At 41.3% G+C, this 22,087-nt stretch overlaps 1 protein-coding gene across 1 annotated transcript in view; it reads left to right on the top strand.

Annotated features, from left to right (window-relative positions):
• VWC2 (von Willebrand factor C domain containing 2) overlaps positions 1-22,087 on the top strand; it is a 155,373-nt gene that overhangs the window by 15,393 nt on the left and 117,893 nt on the right. Inside the window, exon 3 of the mRNA XM_054495489.2 lies at positions 13,705-13,834. Coding sequence (XP_054351464.1) covers positions 13,705-13,834 — 130 coding nt within the window. The remainder of the gene's footprint in view (positions 1-13,704; positions 13,835-22,087) is intronic.

Genomic DNA, 22,087 nt, shown 5'->3' with positions numbered 1-22,087 from the left:
GCATGTGGGTGTGGGGGTGTGAGAGGGTGTGTGTGGAGTGTGTGTGGGTGTGAGAGAGTGTGTGTGTGGCCTGCATGTGTGAGAATGTGAGTTTGGGTGCATGTGTGTGCATGAGTGTGTGTGTGCATGAGAGAGGTGTGGGTGCATGCGGGAGAGTATGTCAGTGTGTGTTAGCATGTGGGTGCGTGTGTGAGTGTGGGTGTATGTGTGGGTGCGTGAGAGTGTGTAAGAGTGTAGGTTTGGGTGTGAGTGAGTGTATGAGATGAGATAGTGTGAGAGTGTAGTGTGTGTGTGAATGGGTGTATGAGAATGTGTGTGTGTTAGCATGTGTGGGTACGTGTGAGTGTGGGTGTATGTGTGTGTGTGGGAGAGTGTGTGAATGAGAGTGTAGGTGTGAGAGTGGGTGTGTGTATGAGTGTGAGTGGGTGTATGTATGTGAGCGAGTGTGGGTGTATGAGTATGAGTGTGGGTGTGTGCATGAGTGTGGGTGTAGGTGTGTGTGAGTGTGTGGGTGCATGTGAGTGTATATGTGACTGTGTGTGTGAGTGTGTGTGAGTGTGTGTGTGAGTATGAAGTAGGCATAGTGGTTTCATTGCATTAACATTTCCCCCCATTGGCTACAGTCTCCACCACTCCTTATTACAACTTAGTTCACGGCCTCATTTTCTTACTTGACTGGTCCCTGAAGTAATTTTAATTTGTCATCCCTGAGAGAACGAATCCCCATGTCACACCTATCTTTTAAAAGTCTATTCTTAGGAAGACATTATTTTAGTCATTTATATATTAAGTAAAAATTAAGCTCTCTGTTTTTTCTCCCAAGGATTACTTAGCTTTAATTCTTTAATTCTAAAACAAAAGGGTTTTGATCTTCCAATGTTTTTAAAGAAGAGAATCTCTTTAAAAATTTGTCAGACAACCTTCTTCTCTCCCCAAACAGGTGGTCAGATGCAGTTGACATTACTTTCCTTCTCTTACGGGCTTAATTTAGGAATCTGTAAATGAGCCAATTATCTACGAAATAATTCTACAAAGATTTCAGCTTCACCCATGCTTCCCAGGTGGAAAGTGAGAGGCCACTCCCTGCACTGGCCTTGGTGCTCCGGGTGGCCCTATGGCCCCTTGGCTCCTTGCAGAGGCGGGGGTGCAGGCCGCCAGCACGTTTGGCTGCATCCTTTCTGACTGTGTATCTGTTAGGCAGGCTGGCAGATTCCAGACTGCCCATCAGGTCTGAACCATCAGCAAAGAAGGTCTTCCTCATTCTCCTCCTAGCTGTTCTAATGTTTGCAACCAAATAAATATGTAGTGTAAACCCTGCCACTAGTTTTTCCCCCTCATAATTGACCTAGCAAGTTCCTGTTGATCTGTATTAATGGGAGGGAATTATTCAGGAGAGGATTTAAAAGATATTAGTAGACAAGGGTCTTGCCTGAAGCTAAAGCCATAAAGAAGGAAAAGTTGTCTGTGGTGCCTGAGAAGAACACTGTATTGCCTCAGATTGTCAGGCTGCTGTATTCGTCATCTATTGTGTGGTACGTGGAGTTGTCTTCTTACTGAGACTCAGAAACTGACAGCCTCTGGGGACAGTTCTTAATTAAATCTCTTTGTGTGAAAATCTGTTCTCTGACAGACAGTGGAAAGACAGAGAACAGAAAAAAATTCTTTTCTGAATGGCACAGGCAGCAGCATCTCTCTGTCCTTAGTTTCTGTTGCTATAATCCTTGTGGTGGAGGCTGGAAGGTAGCTTGTGGATCAACTTCACTTCACATTAGAATTAGCTCTCTTTTTGAGGGAGAAAGTAGAGAGGGGCAGGGAGCTAGGTGGGGAGCCTTTCTGTGCCTGCCTGGATTGATGAAGGGACATCACATGGCAGGGCACCTGCCAGCTCTCAGGGGGTCGGGGACTCAGGCTGCAGGGCAAGAGTCCCCAGGTGGCAAGGGCCCTTCTGCTTGTCAAGTTTGGAGGGAGAATTTGGCTATATCCTGTGCTGGTTTGTTAAGACAGTTTCAGAGAAGAAACCTGAAGAAGGACGGGGGAGAGGTTTAGTTCCAGGTGACTGCTGAAAGGAAGACATCATTTTCCAGGTTTCTTATAGGTGGTGAGGAGGGCTGACAGGTGCAGGCAGAGCCACTTGCACTCCAGGATGCCTGTGGATTCTGAGTACTTATTAACGAAGATTTTCTATCAGTGGCCCTGTGGTATGACCAGACTTGAGTTCAGGCAGCAACCTGCCTCGAGAAGTCACCAGACCTGTGGGTGTGTTTTCACTCCATAAAAAGCAGAGTTGAAAGGAATCACTTCAGCATTTTCAGCATTTTCCTCCAGCTCTGAAATCACACAGTTACAGGTTATCAGAAGCTAGTAAGACTTCATTGTATAAATGGAAGGGACTTCGTGACTTGCCTCTACGTGCACCCTAAGGGTGTGAGCTGGAAACAGGTTTTCATAAACTGGGCAGCTAGAAAAGGCACTTTCGCCATCTGGTGACAGAACTGTGACAATGATTTTGGGAGGCTGCTTGTCCTGGGCTACGCGGAGAGACTGCTTTGTCGTTCATGCCTTTCACTAACTTCTTAATCTGAGGTCATCCAAATAATCATGTAACAGGGTCAAAATGAATACAACAAAAGTGGTATGTGCAGACAGGGAGGTCCTCTTAGTTTAGAACATTGCTTTTTCTTCCGTGGCTCCCAATATTTGCTGATGGCTGAAAGCAATTGTTCTTATTAAACTAAAGTTTCTGTCTCTGTTGGGATATCCCAGCCTTTTGGGCAGTCAGGAATCTGATCACTTCTGGGAAGTTACTCAGCTTTTCAGGAGTTATCTCCCAAACCTACGGCCATTTTTCTGAGTGCCCCCTACACCAGCTCCAGGCTGACTCAAGCCAGGGTGGTGGCATCTGACCTCTTGGCTTCGCCCTCATTCCATCCTCCTCCCTCGGGTCCTTCTTTCCAGACAAGAAGATGCTTCGCCTTCCTTTGTTATACATTCTTTCATTCTTCCCACTCTATGGTTGAACCTCCAGACTTTGGCTCTCGGTCTGTAAAAATCAAGCTCAAGAAGTACTGATAATGGCCACTGTCTTCCTAGAAAGCCTGGCCCTCATGATTCTTAAAAGCACAGCAATTATGTAGTTACTTGTTCTACTTACTTGTGTCTGCTCTCTAGAAAACCAAGGCTTAGCCTCTTTGTGTAGATGCAGTGGTAGAAGGGCCAAAGGGAAACATTGGTGAGAAAGAAATATACAGGTGTTACTTCAAAATACTGTCGTTCTCTCTGCCATGACTACTAGCACATTTGGCCCTCCACATCCACAGATACCACATATACAGGGCCACCTGGAAGGGACCTGAGCATCCTTGAATTTTAGTATCCAAGTAGTTTCCCGGAATCAGTCCCCCATGGATACCAGTGGACGACTGTAATTCATCCCTGTGGAGTGTCCATCATGAGCCACTCACCGCTGCAAGCACTTTGCCAACAGCAATTTAACCATCCTCATTTTACAGATAAAAAGACTGAGGCACAAGTTTCAGATAACTTGCTCAAGGTCCCACAGTTAATCAGGGGCAGAATTGGGCTTGATTGTCCTCTCCCGCTATGCACATTTACACTGCACTAGACACCTTTGATTTTGCACTCCTGTGACCAGGCAGTGACTGCGAGAACTGGTACCCCAGCGGGTTCAACAGGTAACTTCCTCCTTCCCCTTTCTAACATTAGGACATGGAAGCTCAGGAAGGAAAAGGGACTGGCTGGAGATGGCGCAGTCCAGTTCTAGAGCTCCTTCTCTTCCTGAGAATTGCTGTACTGTTGCCACATACACTATCGTTCCTCCTGTTTCCTTGGCCACCCTTCCTACCCTTGCTCTGGAAGCCTCCTGTCCTGGCGGCCAGAGGTCTCCCTATCTGCGCTGTGTCCAGCTTTGCATTTTCCCTCGGGCTTGGCTGGAGGAGGCCAGATGTCGGAGTTACTGCACAGCCTCCTCCCTGGGGAACCCTCATGGGGTTTCAGTGGGAGAAGGGAACATGGGATTCCTCCTGTGCATCTCATCTTGGTACTGTGATGTCGGGCATTCAGGGGCTCACCTGAGGCTACAGGGCAGGCTGAGGTTCGAGGTCCAGGACTGAGTTTCCCACGTCTCATGGCCTACCTGGGTCTCTAGATCTGGGAGAACCCTCGTGCTTATTCCTTTATAGTTAAGATGCCTGGCAGCTGCTCCCAGAGGCCCTGACAGAACTTTAAATTGGCTAATTATCCCACTCTCTGTCTTTGCTTTCTTATGGAAGAGCTGCAGCCCAGTAAAACATCACTAAAATCCTCCATCAGATGGCTACTGGTTGGAGGCGATCAGTGGGATTTGGAATATTTCCTGGCATTTTTCAGGTACTTCATAAATGACCTTTGATATGGAACAAATTCATATGTGAGATTTTTAAAAATATGTGTTTAAAATGTATCAAATGTGCCTAAATAATATGCAGACTCTGTCCAGGCATCATTGGATGCCACTTTTTTGTCACATTTGTTTCTAACCCTCTTTTTTTTTAAATGAAATTGAAGTGTACAGATAGAAACAAACCTGCCCTCTCATTCATTCTGTCCTGTCCCTTTTCCTTTCTGTTCAGAAGTAGCTGGTGCAGTGAAGTTGCTACATATATTCCTGCACTGACTTTCTTATTTTATTCATGAGCCTGTATCTGTAAGCAACACCTGTGTGTACATGCGTTTTCAAAGACTGACATTGATAGAAGCAACATAATACCATATATATTCTTTTGCAACTTTTTTTTCCTGTTTATGTTTTTGAGATTCATCTGTATTGTCACAGGTATATTTATTCATTAATTTATAACTGCTGTCTATTATTCCATCTGATTAACACCACAATGTGTTTATCCACTCTCTTAATGGTCAATTGTTTCTAACTTTTTTCTATTGCAAACTGTTAGGGCTTTAGGTCTTTGATAGATAGCATATAAATGGCATGCATTTTTTCACTTCAAAGTTAATAACCAACTGAGAAGGGACACAGAGTCCTAGATCAGCATCCTGGACTGGGAAGTGCAGCTAGATGGACAACACATTGCTGGTAGACCAGGGGCATTTCTGAACCTCAGCAGTCTGAGCAACTCAGAGCCCACCTGTACGGGTACCTGCAAGGTTTCTGAAAGGAGGGCACAAACGTGCTCATTCTGTGGACTAGCCAACACCAAAGAGCTAATCAGAGGGGCTAAGCAGAGCTGGCTGTAGAGTTTCTTTGAATGCCTCCTCCCGGAGAGACATAACTGAAGACTGGAAGAGAAGCAAGAATTTCTGTCACTCCCGACCCTCCCATTCTAACCTCCTATATATCCCAACCCAATGCCCTTTTGCCCATTTGCATGCTAGCAAATGTAAGAACTCTGGTTTCCCTTCTCTTGGCCAAGACCTGATGTTATCAGACATTCTTTTCATGCAGCTCGAATCTGCATGAAATACTATCATTTGGTTTGCATTTTTCTGATTTTTAATGAGATGGAACGTTCTTTTATACATTAATTGACCATTCAGATTTTCTTCTTTTGCCACTTAATAGAGCATTCACAGTTGAGGACATTGAGACGTAGCAATGTTAAGTGCTTGCCCAAGCTTACACCAATAAATACGTTGGAATTTGCATCCATACCTGTTAGCTGCACTGTCTTTGGCCCTTGTAATAGACAGGGTGTGTGCTCAGCAGGCAGGTATGTATGGGTGCTGGACCCAGAAGCTTGAGAAAGAAATATTGCATGTAGTTTGAAGAGGTTATTGTTGGTTATTGTAGATCCAAGTTGGTCTTGTCTTATGGTGCAAGGACCCTGAGCACAGGATATTCATCACCTCATTCCACATTCCCTAGGGTATACAGGCTGTATTCCTAGTGCCTTGCCTTCCCTCTCTACCTGCCCAGTCTGATCCACTGTTGCACTTCTTCATTGTAGTTCAGTTCGGCCAGTCTAGAATGTGGAGCATCCTTTGGGCACATCTCCATCCTCATCCTCTTGTCTACGTGGTCCTCTTCTCTTTTCTACCTGTCTCAATCCTTCCCACCTGACTTATCATATTCCAACTTCTCTGTCAGATAATTCCAGCCAGAAGTGACAGCACTGCCTTTAAAACTCTCAATATGCACATATCTCAGTTAGCGCTCAACATTTTCAGTCATTTTGTTAGTTTCTCTTCTATATATTTACGTCTCATCTCCCTAACCAGACTGAGCATTTGAGGTGAGTGACTCGTGTATTTCTTTATATCTCTCCTTGAGAACACAAGGAGAGATAATGTAGTAAGCCTATGCAATTGATCAAGAGTAGGATGGCTGGGTTGTTGATACCATTTGTGGGGCCTGTTCTTAGTATTGTTGCCCCAGGTCCCATGTGTATGTAATCTCTAATCAGCAAGACGGATGTGTATCTTTCATATGTGAATTTGAAAACTTTTGTCAATTGTGTAAGTATGAATCATCAATTATTTATTACACATTTTTAGCTGTTTAAAGAAGACATTGACAGAGGGAGTAGAGCAGAGAGTTAGACGTCTGGAATGGGTGGAGTGTGGTGTGCAGCTGTATGTGCCCTAGGTTCCGAACTGGAATCAGGACCTTGAAGTTCACTTTCTGATCTCAGGCTTTGCATTTATTCGCTTTCCACACAGGCTTCACACACTATCGGTCCCTTCTTTAAAGTCACTGCTTCAGTATCTATGCCTTCTATTCCCTTTGTGGATTACATGTGTAATTCAAATAATGATCCCTCTCAATAGAAAGGTTTACCTTTATTCCCCATTCTTAAGGGTTGGTTGCCTAATCCTTGAGCAGCTCTTTGTGAAGTGTTGAGCAATTGTTCCTATAGCAAAGTTGTAGATACTATTTTTGTTTTCATAATATGTTGTGTAAGTTTATTTTAGATCTTGTGTCTTTCCAACCATTTCTTTCTTGACTCAGTCAGTATTTCTTGAGCTTGTTCAACATTTTGCACTGCCCCAGTTACTGTAGCCATCATAGATGTGACTGAGAGATGGCCCTGGCCCTTGAGTTGCACTGAGTCTAGTTCACCACACTTTCTGCACACATAGGGGTTAAGAACCTCAGTGATAGATCATCTGTGTCCAAAAGGCCTGGAGGCTCCAGGGGTTCCAGAGACTTAAAGAATTTCAAGGAAGGGAAGGATTGGGAGAGGCAGATAGGGGGTAAGGGCCCCTATCTGGGAAGGGGGCGGACAGTATTTCAGTGTTTCATTGGTTTCATGTTAGTCTTATTTTGTATCATTGCAGAATCCAATAATCTGAAAGTTAGAAAATATCAATGCAATATCTGTACTAATGGAAGAAATAGCAAAATGGGAAGAAGAATATACTTCATGCTGAATAGTTGTAGTTGAGAAAGTTCTATGCTGAAGTTTCTTAGCTCATACTTTCTTTCTTCTCTATGTTTAAATTAACTCCATCTATGAAACCATTGCAATTACTTGGAAAATTGTTCTGGGGTTTTCATGCCTCCCATTTGTCTGCTCATGAGTGGGCATGTGCATTCAGCCTGGAATTACTCTCTAGCCACCGAAAGCCAGTGCACTTTGCAGCAGTGGAATTTCCTGGCACCTATTCCAGCAGCTCACAATCACAAGCTCCAGATTAGACATGTCATGGTGGTCCTTATTCAGGTGACAGGATTGTGAACATAGGCATCTCTTATTTCTCACAGAAAGATGTGTTTGAGCTGGATTTGAGAAAAATATGTTTGCATTCCCAGGTAGGTAGGCATCCTGGTAGATGGTGAGAGTTGCTGCTGTTGCAGACAGGATAGAGTAGGAGGTAGTGTCTGAAAAATACTTCCTACCTTCTATAGTGGAAAGACATTCGAGACATTAAAAATCAAGCTGCTTTCTGTAACATTTCAGAGCCTGGTCCTTCTCGTGGTTATAAAGATTATAATCACAGTTATGAAATTAAACAAGGCAAAGCTTCTTACAGATGGATGCCTAATTGGACTTAAGTTTACTAACATAAAATATATGCAGTGCAATATAAAGCTCCTTAACTGCTGCTCATATAGGAGTGTTAATCCCAACTCTCTACCACTTACCATCATATAGAGCTTTAGTTTATGTATGTCACTTGATTTAAGCAGCGTCGTTTTATAGGCCTCATTTTTCATTTAAGAATTGTTTTGTGTGTAAACTCTATTACCCACTCCTACTTAATTATTCAGAAATAGATTCAATATTTATTTTACAGTCCTTGCTGCCTATGTACATATGATATAGACATGTCTATAATTATTGAGCATTATAAAGGTCTAACTAATTATGAGTAATTTTACTTTGCCATCAAGTTAATATCTTTACAAAGCCTCTGCTATGCATGTAGCTATGACTAGCCTCTGCTAGTCATAGTTGAAAAAATATTCCCAAACATAACCATTCTTCATTGTTTTGCTTCAAGTTTGAGGGTGTATCTCTCAGATCCTGTTTAACTGCTGTCTTTAAGACAGAGGCACTGTGGTAACTGTGAAAGCAATGTGGATGAGTGAGAATGATTAGTGCATCAGCTTGGAGACCCTGTTTGTGGGGGTCAGGTCCAATGTGCACACCTTTGCTAATTTTCCTTACCAACCCCTGCTATTATCTGTATTCTCACCTTCCTGAAAAATGGTATAAGTAGTATTCATCTCTCTGGCCTCAGGACTGGAATGAATAAATGAACACATAGAGAATGTCTTCATTCTCACTCCCAATCCCAAGAAACCATGTTCTTTGGATCCAACAAATTTTTTCACTACTCCTGGCACACAGTAGGGGCCTTGAGAATGAATTCTTTTCTCAAATGCCTAACTGTTTCTCCAGGCTATGCATCTAAATTCTATCCATGCAAAACTTGGAAGATTGTGAAGAATGATATTTCTGCCATAAGGTATTCTATATAAAATGTAGGTGGTGATTTGCTAATAAGAAGTACTAGTGCTTTAAACTTAGGTTATCCCTAGTCAAGTTTCTTCTGGGAAAATGATAACTTTAGAAGAGGAGAGAAATTTGCGTCATCTGATTGGAAAAAAATGTGCATGGAAGTTCCTCCTGCTGGTTGCAGAGTAAATGATGTGCTGGGCATCTTGCCTTTAGTTTCCATGTGGGACAAAGAGCACAGCCTGGCAAAAGGCCCATGGTGCTTGAGTTGGCAGGTGGGGAACCATCAGCTTGGTGGGTGCTTAGAGTCAGAGCAGCAGCTTGGTATCTGACCAGGTCAAGGGACAGGCAAATCTTTCACCTCACTCCTAGACATTCGGGTCAGGTGCCTGGGCCTGCTGACCACGCCAGTGGGGATCCAGCTATGGGTTGGTGAAATGAGCTTAAAAGAGGGTCACTGTGACCCAGAAGGCCAGATTGGCCCTGATGACTGGGGATTAAAGCCTCACGTCAAAGCTAGAACCCATGGCTGGAGCCACGGCTGCAGCTTCCATCTGCTCCTTGGCAGCCTCTCTGTATCTCAGGAGGTGGAAGGCACTAGCACATTGTCCTGGAGGACTCTGAGCAGGAAGCTGCTTTTATGAGTGTACCGTGGCCATCCTGGGGCACCAAACAGAGCCCTGTTTGGAATGAGGGTCCTTAGGCAGTGTAGGGACTGGAACCATAGGAAGAGCTGGCCTGAATCCAGCTGGGTCTCTGTCGGATGTCCCCGGAGGACTCGTGTGGAGTTCAGTGGTGGCTTTTCCTCCCTGATGTAGTAAGGCTGCATCTTCCTCAGCTGGCTGCTGAGTTCACGTGGGCACTGGGTTTTGTGTTTGTTTTGTTTTGCTATTTTAACAACATTCCCTTCCCTACATGAGGGCTGTGCAAGGCCTAGGTTTGAGCTCAAGTGATGTCTTAATGGAGGGAAAGTGCCCAGTTTCATCCATGTTGGTATCAAAGATGGCTCCGCAGAGGAGGCCACGTTTGAGCTGGATCCATGACAGGTAGGAGTTTATCACATGTGAGCCAGGGAGACAGGACAGCATTGAGGAGGCCACTGCTTCACCAAACGAGGAGCATGGTGGAGTGGGCTCAGGGGGTTGGCATGGCGAAAAGGACAGGTCATTATTTTCATCTGTTGAGTCTGGGCACACCTGCTTAGTTGGGTGAAGTCTGATCAGTGATCAGGGCCCAACACTGGCAAGTGGCCCAGTAGCCCAGCAGGTGGTCTGAGATGGTGAGGCAAGAAGGTTTTACTGGAAGGTGGGTTCATGGGTTAGGATTGGAGCTGCCTCAGGCCTAGGACAGCCCGCCTGCAGGAGATGGGAGCATAAACCAGATGAAGGCAGGGTTCTTTTATGTGACCTGGATCCTGGGTAGGGATCCTGGAGCCTCCTTATCAGATGAGAAACTCTGACTTCAGGGCCAGTGACCAGCTTGAGGGCTTTTGCCCAGGCAGAACTAGCAGGGCACCTGGCTGGCATCTGAGGGACTCACACAGCTTTGCCACTTGCTGTCACCAGCCTCACTTCCTCTGGGAATTGAGGCAGGCCCAAACCTGGGATGGGAGTACATAGGAGCCCAGCATGGGTGCTGGTGAAGGCAGATGTAGGTGGTAGGAGGTGAGGCCTGATTGGCGATTCTAATTCTAAGCATCAACTCTCATTTTTTAGAAGTGAACAAACCTCCAAACACAATCATGCATCACTAAATGATAGGGAAGCATTCTGAGAAATGCATCCTTAGGCGATTTTATCATTGTGTGAACATCATAAAGTGAACTTACACAAACCTAGATGGTGTAGCCTATTTATTACACACTTAGGTTATATGGTATATCCTATTACACACCTAGGTTATATGGTATAGCCTGTTGCTCCCAAGCTGCAAACCTGCACAGCACGTTACTGTCCTGAAAACTGTAAGCAGTTATAACACATGGTATTTTTGTATCTAAACGTAGAAAAGATATGTAAAAATAAGGCATTGTAATCCATGGGACCATGTCGTATATGCAGTCCCTTTTTGACCCAGCTATGGGGCACATGAGTGAAGCTGAATCAGGATTTCTAAATATTTAATGACAATATAACTGACAATCAAATTTTTTACAAAGCTACAAAACCTTTGAGAAAATAGCATGCCGGCCTGTGTGCATGCCTTTAAGCAGTATTCTGTGGCATGGATTCAGTGAAATTTCAGCTCCAGTGGCAGTAAGAAGTGTTTTGTTTCCAGGCCAGTGATCTCTGCCCCATTTGCCAAGGTGTGTGCCTTCATGCAGAAAGCTGCTGGATGAGGCTGATTCAGGGCCTGCTGCCTAAGGACCTGGAGCCTTTTTGATGTGCAGTTGGACCTTTATCTCTGGTCCTGCTGTATTCCAGGGCCCTCCCTGGCGACATGACATAGGGCGTGCTCTGGCCTTCTTTTAAATTCCCAAATGGAAATGGTGCTTTTTATTCCCTCCCTGGTGTATGCCTAGGTGAGGAGTAGATGCAACGTTGTGCTGCTTCGTGAGGACAGACCTTACTATCTGACCCTCTTGCTCCTTGCTGACTATCCTGATGTCTATAGGGTATGGTGCTCCCCTCCCCTGGGGCAGGGTGTCTGGCTCTCCATCATGTAATCCACACCACCTGGGCTTGAGGGCTTATGCTCTGAGTCCTTCCAGCTGAAGGTTTCTGACACGCAATAAACCATGTCTCTTGCAACTCAAGATCTTGGCTTTTAAAACTCAGAATCCTGTTCTCATTCTTCTTGCTATGTATATATCCCCCTTGAGACAAAAATGCTACAGACTGAATGAGGGAATTGGTAGGAGACAGAAGGAAATGAGACCCACAATGATGACAGCAACAATAAAGAGCACCACTGGTTATGGTAGCAAAAAAAAAAAAAAAAAAAACCTAATTGTGCCAACAACAACAAAAGAAACTCATCTCAAAAACAGGCCTTTATATTACTTCAAGATTGATTTTAGCTTCTAAGGCTATATTGCCAACCAGGTCAGCGTTTTGCCTCAGGCTACTCTAAAGTTTTTCGAAGTTTCCTTTCTTTTTTACATTTTTTTGGCCAAGTACACATATATACACTCCTTAGCCCTCACTCCCAGCAGGTTGACTGTGGTCTAGTGCCTCAGAAAGAGACATGGTTAAACTCAAATTGAGCTTTTGCTTCTTGTAATAGCCAGTCCACTCAGTGGAGATTTCAGTTTTTAGTGTTTGTGTTGTATAGACAAAGGGAGCATCTGTGAGAGTTACTCATGTTCTTTACCTTACAAGTGGTATTTGTGTCATGGACATGGGGCACACAACTCAACTGGGGTCTCCCTGCCCCTGGGAAAGCAGGAACTCAGCTTGATACGACCCGTTTCCATGTCCCCCATTTCCATGGTCTTTCTAGTGGGTATCCCCACTTCCCAGTTTTGCTTCTGATGGCTGGGTCTGCATATGCTCTTCCTGCTTTGTCCTGGGTCAGCCAGATCAAAAATCACTCCATTTGTGGTAACCAGGAGATAAATCACCACGCCCTGTGTGAGTGACCGTGGAGGGTCCCATTAGCCATGTACAGCTTTCTTGGGAATGGCTGGTATGCTTGATTTGGATAGCTCAAGAAGGCAGAGTATGAACCCATGGCTGGAAAGTACAGAGAGGCAAATGGAAGCTTGGTTTCTAACAGAGCATCGTGATGCTGGATAGTGGGCGGAATGACCTGGAGGAGATTGGAATCACCATGGACTCGCAGTCAGGAGCCCTCAGTGGAAGAGCACCTTGTGCTCACAGGACAGACCTGCCCATGGCATGTTGCCTAACACCTCTGAGTCTCAGTGTCCTGTTAGTACAAAGGGTCAGTAATTTGAGTACATGTATTTTAGCACTGCTGTAGAAGTTCGGTGAGGGGAATATTCATAGAGCCCCCGGCCCTTGGCCCCGCTTGGATGCCACTCTGTTTCTTCTCCTTCACCCCTTTCCCCTTTCCTATTCCAGTATCTTCGTAACTGGAAACACTGGGAGTGTTCCATGTAAGGCTGGGTGGTGACTTGACAGGGTTATAGACAAGGGATTCACCTACATGGTGAGGGGATGGGCAAGAACTCAGCAGCAAGTTTTTATTTGTTTAAGTTTTAAGGAGATGAAAAACGTTTCTTCAAAAAAAAGTTTAATAAGAAACCCAATATGCAGACCACAAATTAAACAGTGGCTCTGGCTGGACAGGAGAGGGAATATCATAGTGGCCCGTCCTGTGCGTTTGCACCTAAGACAACTCACTAAACACCCAGCATGCCTGTGTCCACACTCTGAAAACCACTGGACTAAATCATTTTTTAAACATTCCTAAAACACTTAGGTGTCTTCGCAGAAAGTTTAGGGAAAGAAAAGTATGACCCTGTAGGGCCAGGTGTGGTGGCTCACTCCTGTAATCCCAGCACTTTGGGAGGCCGAGGTGGGCAGATCACTTGAGGTCAGGAGTTCAAGACCAGCCTGGCCAACATGGTTAAACCCCATCTCTATAAAAAATCCATAAATTAGCCAGGCATAGTGGTGGGTGCCTGTAATCCCAGCTACTCAGGAGGCTGAGGCAGCAGAATCGCTTGAACTCGGGAGACAGAGGTTGCGGTGAGCTGAGATCGCGCCACTGCACTCCAGCGTGGGCGACAGAGCGAGACTCCATTTCAAAAAAAAAATATGACCCTGTAGGATAAACTTGACAGCAGGCATGACGCTCTGATTGTGGGCTTGTGTTTCAGGTGTCTCCATGCGAGAGGTGTCGCTGTGAAGCCAACGGTGAGGTGCTGTGCACAGTGTCAGCGTGTCCCCAGACGGAGTGTGTGGACCCTGTGTACGAGCCTGATCAGTGCTGTCCCATCTGCAAAAATGGTATGTGAGATCCCCGTTGGTGATGGGGTGCACTTCCCACCCTGATGCACAACCCATGTGCTGCTTCATGGTAGACAGGACACATATGGATATGTGAGTTTCAACCTATGTATCTATACACATGCGTACACACGTGTGTAATCTTTCGGCCACAGTGGTTCTGTAGCAAGGCCTTCTCTCTCTTACTGGCATCAGCACCATGTTTTATGGATGTTAAGAAGTTCTTTGGGGAGAAATTCAATTTCCACCTTTGAGGAGAGTCACTTATTTTAATTTAACTTTGTTTGTTCTTGCAAAGCTGTTTCTATCTTTCCAAGACAAATTAAACACACTGGTTGGGCTCATTTACTTTTCATTACTAAGTGAATTAAACTTGGAACATAATTGAATATTTTTCATAAGCAAATTAGGCAGGAAGAGAGTCCCTTCCTATTCCCAGTGAGAGCCCCTGGTAGATCAGAAGCCTTGCCTACTTTATGAAAATGAAGTGGCAGGATGTCCTCGATCCTAATTTGTCATGGGAGAGTGTTTCCTCATCCTGACAAATGATTACTCTGTACCTGAGGTACTGAGGGCATTACACTATAAGACGGTTTTTGACGAGAGTGCATTCCCAGGCTGGCTGGGCCTGAGAATTATGGCCCGGAGGGCAGTTTGTCAAGAGGCTGAGCAGAGCTTGGGAAACAGCAGACAGAGGGGACACACCCGGAGTCCACAAGGATCTGAGTGGCCTCACTGACAGGAGCGACTGGGCTTTCTGGATGTTGCCTAGGGCATGCTGTGGGTACCCCTCATTGAGAGCATTCAGAGCTAACTTGTGATGCTGTCGGCCGTTCATGTGAGTTGCTGGACCGAGGCTTGATAGCTGTGTGGCATGGGTTTGGTAAGTGGCAGGCATGTGTCGGTGGATGGTGACACAGGGGTGGTCATGGTGCTCAGACAATTCCCAGAGTCCATGTCATGACAGTTGAAATTGTGTGGGCCATGAGGTTCCATGGGTACCTTCGACCATGTACCTGTACATATCCAAATTTTATTACAACACATTGTAAAACTCTTGAGGTAAATAATTGGAAGAAGGAATGATATGGCTGTTGAAGGATAGACCTGAAAGAACAAGATGACTGTGTTAGGAATGTCATAATCGTTGTAGCATAGTACATCCAGTCCTTCAAAGGCAAGTGGACAGTGTTAAAACAAAGATGTCACAGAGTGTACTTTATATAGGGTTGGCTGGTCTCTTGTGCATGTTAATTATGAAGAAATCCTGAGGTAGGATTCCATTAGACAAGAATGAGGGGGACTTTGAGCATGTAGTGTGTTTTTAAAAAAAAAAAAAAATGATGTTGAGACACCAGCTTTGAGATGGAGGGAAATCAATACAGTTTACTGTACTAGTGTTAATTACCACTAATTAACACTAATAAAGGGGGAAGAAGACTCTGGGATTGGGGAAGGAGAGGCAGATGGAGAATCTGGCAGAGTCTCGGTGTGGCTTTCAGCACACCCTCTGAGGAGCCCAAGTGAGCGCCTCTGGTCTGCTGGGAGATCTGAGGGCTGGCGCTCAGGCCATGTGCCCTGCGTGTCGGGGGTACTGGACGACAACAACTCTCACTGCGTCAGGGGGTTTAGTGAATGGCTTAAATATGGGTTGCTCAAATATTTGGCGTCTTAACTACCCAAGATATTCCATGTTTTTCCTGTAAATTTTGATTATAGACTAAGTCTTGGCATTAGATAGCTGGGAATCCTAGCTTGGGTGTTAACAATAGGTGAGAAGACAGGATTTCAACCTCTGGATTTTTTTTTCAACCTACAGAAAAGTTGAAATAACTGTCCAGTGAACAATTGCGTACCTTTAGCTATACCTGTTGCTAACACGTTGCCGTATTTGCTTTGTCTCTTTCTTTGGCCCTCTGTCTTTGGTTCTCTCTTGCCCCATCTCTATATATACATAACCCAACACCATCAATATGTTTACTTATTTTTTCTTTCCCATAAGACACACAGCACAAATTCTATTGAGACTACCACCAACCTGAAACCTACTGAATAGTGTTCAAGATTTTTTTAGAGTTTTTCTTTTGCCCTTAGGATTTATCCTTCTTAGAGCATATATTGAGCAGTTATTTGAATTAATACTTAAAAGTGTGCAGATATGTTAAATTTACAAAGAAGTAATTTATTTCTGTGTTCAATTTTTTCATTTAAGATATAATTATATTTTTGAGTAAAAAATGTACAAAAAGTAAACACTTTATAAATATTATATACTCAGAGATTCACAGTTTGTTAGTTTGTTTTAATATTGCATTGATGGTTTTGGGAGATGGTTGTTGTCCTGATGGTAGACTTCTAAATGTTGACCCTTTAACTCTATATTTTGAGAGGCAGTATGGGATGGAATAAGGCAAGATTTTGTGGTGGCCCATTAGAGATTTTTAGAAGGGAGATGAATATGTTTTTTAAAGCTAGATTTATATTACAGAAAGACTTCTATTATAAGGCTTGATCCAGTTATATCAAAACATCAACAACCTATTTTGGGGAGTATAACTGGAAATAAATTTAAATATGTCTAATCATGCACATACAATTACATTTCTTTTATTCACCAGATAGAGCTTGGCTTTCAGCTGTCTCTAGTTATAGGGTATTCTGACCTTGACAGGGAAAATGGGGTTTGAAATTCTTAGTAAAAGAGAGTTGCTTGAAAAATGAAAACAGTTTCTATGAAAAACAAATGCTCTATAATAATGACTGAGATTAATGAATAATTTACAGTAGTCCAACCCTGCCTCCCCACATAAACAATGTTCTTGTAAAAAAATTGTATGTTTGATATATCACAGATTAGAGGACATCAGAAATGAATGCTTTATATGAAATTAAAAGCTTGGATAGACTTATCTTGGATGAAATATGAAGGTTTTAACTCTTGATCTCCATAGACCGGCCTTTACGCCTCACTCTGGCATGTCTTGACCTGTAGCATTAAATAGCTCTTTCTCCGACAGAAGGAAAATTACAGTTCAGTTGCTAGCTGCCAAAGTCACTTGCATCAAAGGAGCAGAAGTTGGAAACCAAGAATGCCTTGAATATAAATAAATGATCACAAATCAAATGTACTTTAATATATTCACTTTGTTGACTTGTGCAGATCAATCTCCCAGTGTTTTTCTTTTGATAAAATGGATGTTGCATGGCATTATTTGTTTTTAAATTCCCCCCCCACAATGTTACAAACAGTGAGTGTTATTTGACTTTCAAGAATTCAGCTTTTCTCTGGTGATAGCTGCGCAGCACCCATTCTGATCAAACCCCTTAGTTTTAGACGTGCTTGTCTGCATTAAGTAGGCACTAGGCTCCCATTAGCGATCAGAAGGCTTCCATTCTGCAAGTATACATGTCGTCTTACTTTATGGATCCAAAGAAGAAAAATGATAAAAGTAGGACATTGGTGTTGAAGTATGAGGACTTTGTCAGAATTAGCTGTGCTTCTCAAAGGTGGAATATGGTATCCAAGGGAGGATATGACATATGCCAAAAGCACAAAGCCACTGGATATAAAGGTTGTATATCTCCCTGAAGTATTACTGCCACCTGATGATTATTATTTGAAGCTTTATTTTCACAGGAAAATATTTTTTGGAGGAAAGTGAAAAACATTTATGACACTTTAAAGATAAACACTGAGACGTCAAATTATTAAACATACTTTCATGGGAAAATATGTAAGAAGCACTGACTGAGAATTAGGCAGAGTTTTGTTTGTTTTCCTGTGTATTTCATAGAGTAGGATAAGATGGTAGTAAATGTCATGCAGTTAGACAAAACAGAATGGTGTGTGTGTGTGTGTGTGTGGTAATATCAAGATCTTCTCACAAAGAAAAGTCTGCTTCTATATGGTCTCACCATTGAATCCTTCCAAAATTTTTACCAAAGAAATAATACAAATTTTATGGAAACGCTCTGTGATTATTTTCAGATTACGTGATTGTGTCCATAAAAATTAAAGGAATTTACAAATATCAAAACGAAGAGTTGATTTTAACAAGGATGTTTAGCAAGATCAGTGTTTGAAAATCAGCTGTATTTCTATATACCAGAAACAAATAGAAGTGAATTAAAAACTAGAGTTTCAAATAACATCATACAAATCAAATACTTGGAAGTAAATCTAACAAAATTGTGAAGTCTCCATACTTAAAAAACATGAATCTTTATTGAGAGAAATTAAAGAAGACCTAAGTAGAAGGAGGGATATATCATGTTCATGATTGAAAGACTCAATAACATAAAGATGTGAGTCTGCTTCAAAGTAATCTATTGATTCAGTACAAAATTCTAGCCAAAAATCCGACTGCTTTCTGTAGCAATTATCAAACTGATTCTAAAATCCAAATGGTATACAAAAGCTAAAGGCTGGCTTGAGAAATAGCCAAGAGGAACAACAAAGCTGGAAAATGTACAAATATGAAGACTCACTCAAAGAGATAGTAATTAGCCCATTGTGGTTTGGTCCCAAAGAAAGACTGACAAATGGAACAGAACAAAGTCAGAAAAGGCCTGTGCATGTAAGACCACCAGCTGTGTGACTAAGCTGACATCACAGGACAGTGGGAAAGGAGTAATCTTACCAGTGAATTGTGCTAGACCAACTGAATAGCAGTATGGAGATGAAAGAGATCATGATTGCTACCTCACTTTCGACAAAAAATCATTTCCAAACAGATTGCTGATTTAAATATGAAGGCTAAAACAATAATCCTTTTAGAGGAAAATGTAGAACAGCTTTATCACTTTGAGTATGCAAAGGTTAAAAGAACATTAAAAGCACTAAACATAAGGAAATAATTTACAAATTAAACTTTTTAAAATTCAGAATCTTTGTTCACCAAACAACACTATTAAACAGGCACAATACAGCCCACATGTTTGGAGAAAATATTTGCAATACGTATAATTAACTAATATCTATTTAAATAATTCCAACACATCCAAATAAAGCAGAGAGATACCAAAGAGAGAAAAGTATAAGGAGAGATTCCCAACTTTCTTTGTACATCAATACCATTTTCCCAATTCCTCTGGTCAGCAAGATGAGTTTTCTTACTGAGTTTTAGGTAGTGGGCTGCCTGCATTATTTCTGTAACATTGCATTTTCATGATAGGTCCTGTTCTTGGTGCATATATGAGAGAAAAAATAAAAAATAGAAAAAAAGAATTTCCTGTTCTGCTGGAATTAAATTAATGTTAACCTGACATAGATTGTGATCACTTAAGATGCATTTTGTTATTCCTAGAACAATCACTAAGAAAATCAATAAAGGAATTAAACATGACACATGAAAGAATTGTATATCTAATTTTAAAAGGCAGTCAAGGAGAAACAGAGGAACAACTGTCAGGAAACTGATAGAAGGCAAGTAAAATTATATACATATATGTACTTAACAACAGAGCCCCAAAATACATGAAGTAAAAATTGATAGAATTCAAAGGATAAATAGAAACTGAAGTAATTGTAGTTGCAAATTCTGATAAACCATTAATTCCTAGAAAATCTAGACAGAAAATGAACAATAATATAGAAGACTTGAATGGCACTATATAGTGAACTTGATCTGACATATATGTATAATATACCACCCATCCACTGAAGAATACTCATTTTTGCCAAGTGCAGGTGGACACTCTCTACAGTTGACCGTATGCTAAGACATAAAACAAGTCTCAATCAATTTAAAGGACTTAATCATATAAACCTTCTTTTTTGAACACAACAGAATTTGAAAGGATTAAATTAGAATCAACAACAGAAAGAAATCTGGGAAATTGGAGATTATTTGGAAATTAAACAGCACATTTTAAATAACCCAAGGGCCAATGAAGAAATCTCAGAGATTTTAGAACATGCTTTGAACTGATTTAATAATGAAAACAGGACTCACTGTAGATTATTGGATGATGCTAAAGCAGTATTTAGAAGGAAATGTATAGATTTAAAGACCTATCTCTTAAAAGAAGAAAGGCCTCAAATCAGCAATGTAACCCTCTACTTTAAGGAACTAATAACTGATCAGCAAATTTTACTAAAAGTGTGCAGAAGGAACTCAAAAATAGGAGCATAAATCAATTAACTAGAAAATAGTAAAGCTTAGGGAAAAGTAAATAAAACCAAGTTAGTTTTTGAAAGCTGGTTCTTAACAGTATTGATAAAATTGACAAAACTTTCACTAAACTAACCAAGAAAAAATTAGAGAAGACACAAGTCAGGCATGAAAGAGGGGCATCACTACTAACCCTGCAAAAATGAAAATGATTACAAGGCAATACTATGAATAACTCTTTGCCAACAAATTAGAATATTTGAAAGAAATGGACAGATTCCTAGGAAAACACAAATTACCAAACCGACTCAATTCATTTCTGAATTGTCCTAAAACAAATAAAATACAAATTAATAATTAAAAGCTTCCCACAAATAAAAGCCCAAGCCTACATACCTTTACTGGTGAATTCTTTCAAATATTCAAAGAAAGAAATAATACCAATCTTTTACAAACTCACTCAGGAAATAGAAGCAAACAAAACACTTCCCTGTTTAGTTTCTGCATTTGTTGTGACCACAATAGTGAAGGTAGACAAAAACACCCCACAAAAAAGAAAGGTAGAGACAAATTTATTTCATGAACATAAATGGAAATCTCCTTAACAAAATGAGTCAATATCAGCAATCTGAATCCAGCACCATATAAAGAATTATACACTTTAACCAAGTGCAGTTGATTTCAGTCGTGCAAGGTTTGGTTTACTGTCTGAAAAATCAATTAACATAATACATTAATAATGTAAATGATAACAAAAACCACATATGATCTCAACAGATGCAGAGAAGGTATTTGAAATATCCAACACTCATTTATGATTGAAGCTTTCAACAAACTAGGCATAAAAGGGAACTTTCTCAATTTGATAAAGAGCAACTATGAATAATTCACAGCTAACAACTATTATGGATACTCTCTCAATACTCCTAAAATCTAGGAGAAGGTAAGGATATCCATATTGACCACTTTCATCCATCACTGTAGTGGAGGTCCTATATACAGAGAGAAAGAGAAGGCGGGAGATAAAGAGGAAGGAAAAGGAAATTAAGAAGTGTAACTGCCTTTATTAGAAGATGTTATGCTCCTGTATGTGAAAATACCAAGAATTACACATACACGTGCATACACACACATACACATGCGCACACACACATACACATGCATACACACACACATTCGCACACACAACTATGGGGGCTAATAAAGATTAATACCAGATATATATACAAAAATATACATTTTTGTAGTATACAATGGATAATAAAAATAAAGTTAAGGAAATAATTTCATTTAGAATAGCTTCAAAAAGAATAGATACTTAGAAACACATGTCACAATGCAAGATTTGTATACTAAAATCTGAAAAATATTGCTGAAAGAAATCAAAGGACATATAAATAAATGGAGAGACATTTCATGAGTGTAAGACTCAATGTTGTCAAGATGATAGTTCTTCCCAAATTAAAATATAAATTCAATACAATTCCTACACAAATCCCAGCATACGTTTTTTGTAGAAATTGACAGTCTGATCCTATAATTCATGTAGAACGTAAAGGATAGCCAAAAGAAATTTTTAAAAGAACAAAGTTGGAAAATTTGTACTATCCCACTTCATAACCTATTAGAAAATCACAATAATCAAGATACCATAGTATTGGTGCAAAGATAGACAATGGAAAAGAATTGACAGTCCCGAAAGAAATCCAGTATGCAAATCTTTATGTATTTATTTTCAATCAATGTTGTAAGATACCTCAATGGGGAAAGAATAGTCTTTTCATCAAATGGTGCAGGGACAATTATATACTCACATGCAAAATAAAACTTAGACCCTTACTTTACACCATATACATATTAACTCAAAATGAACCATAGACCTAAATGTGAGAGTTTAAACTATGTAACTTTTAGATTAAAAAGATAGGAGAATGTCTTTATGACTATAGGTTGTGTAAATATTTCTTAAAATTAATATCAAAATCATAATCCACAAAAGAAAAAACTAATAAATTGAATGTCATCAAAATGAAAATCTGTTGCATCTCAAAACACACAACAAATAAAATGAAAATACAAGCCACAAACTTTGAGAAAACATTTGTAAATCATGTATCTAATAAAAGACTTGTATCCAGGA

The sequence above is a fragment of the Pongo pygmaeus genome, chromosome 6 (assembly GCF_028885625.2).
Source record: "Pongo pygmaeus isolate AG05252 chromosome 6, NHGRI_mPonPyg2-v2.0_pri, whole genome shotgun sequence".
In the NCBI taxonomy this organism is placed as follows: domain Eukaryota; kingdom Metazoa; phylum Chordata; class Mammalia; order Primates; family Hominidae; genus Pongo; species Pongo pygmaeus.
This window is presented reverse-complemented; position numbering and strand designations above follow the sequence as displayed.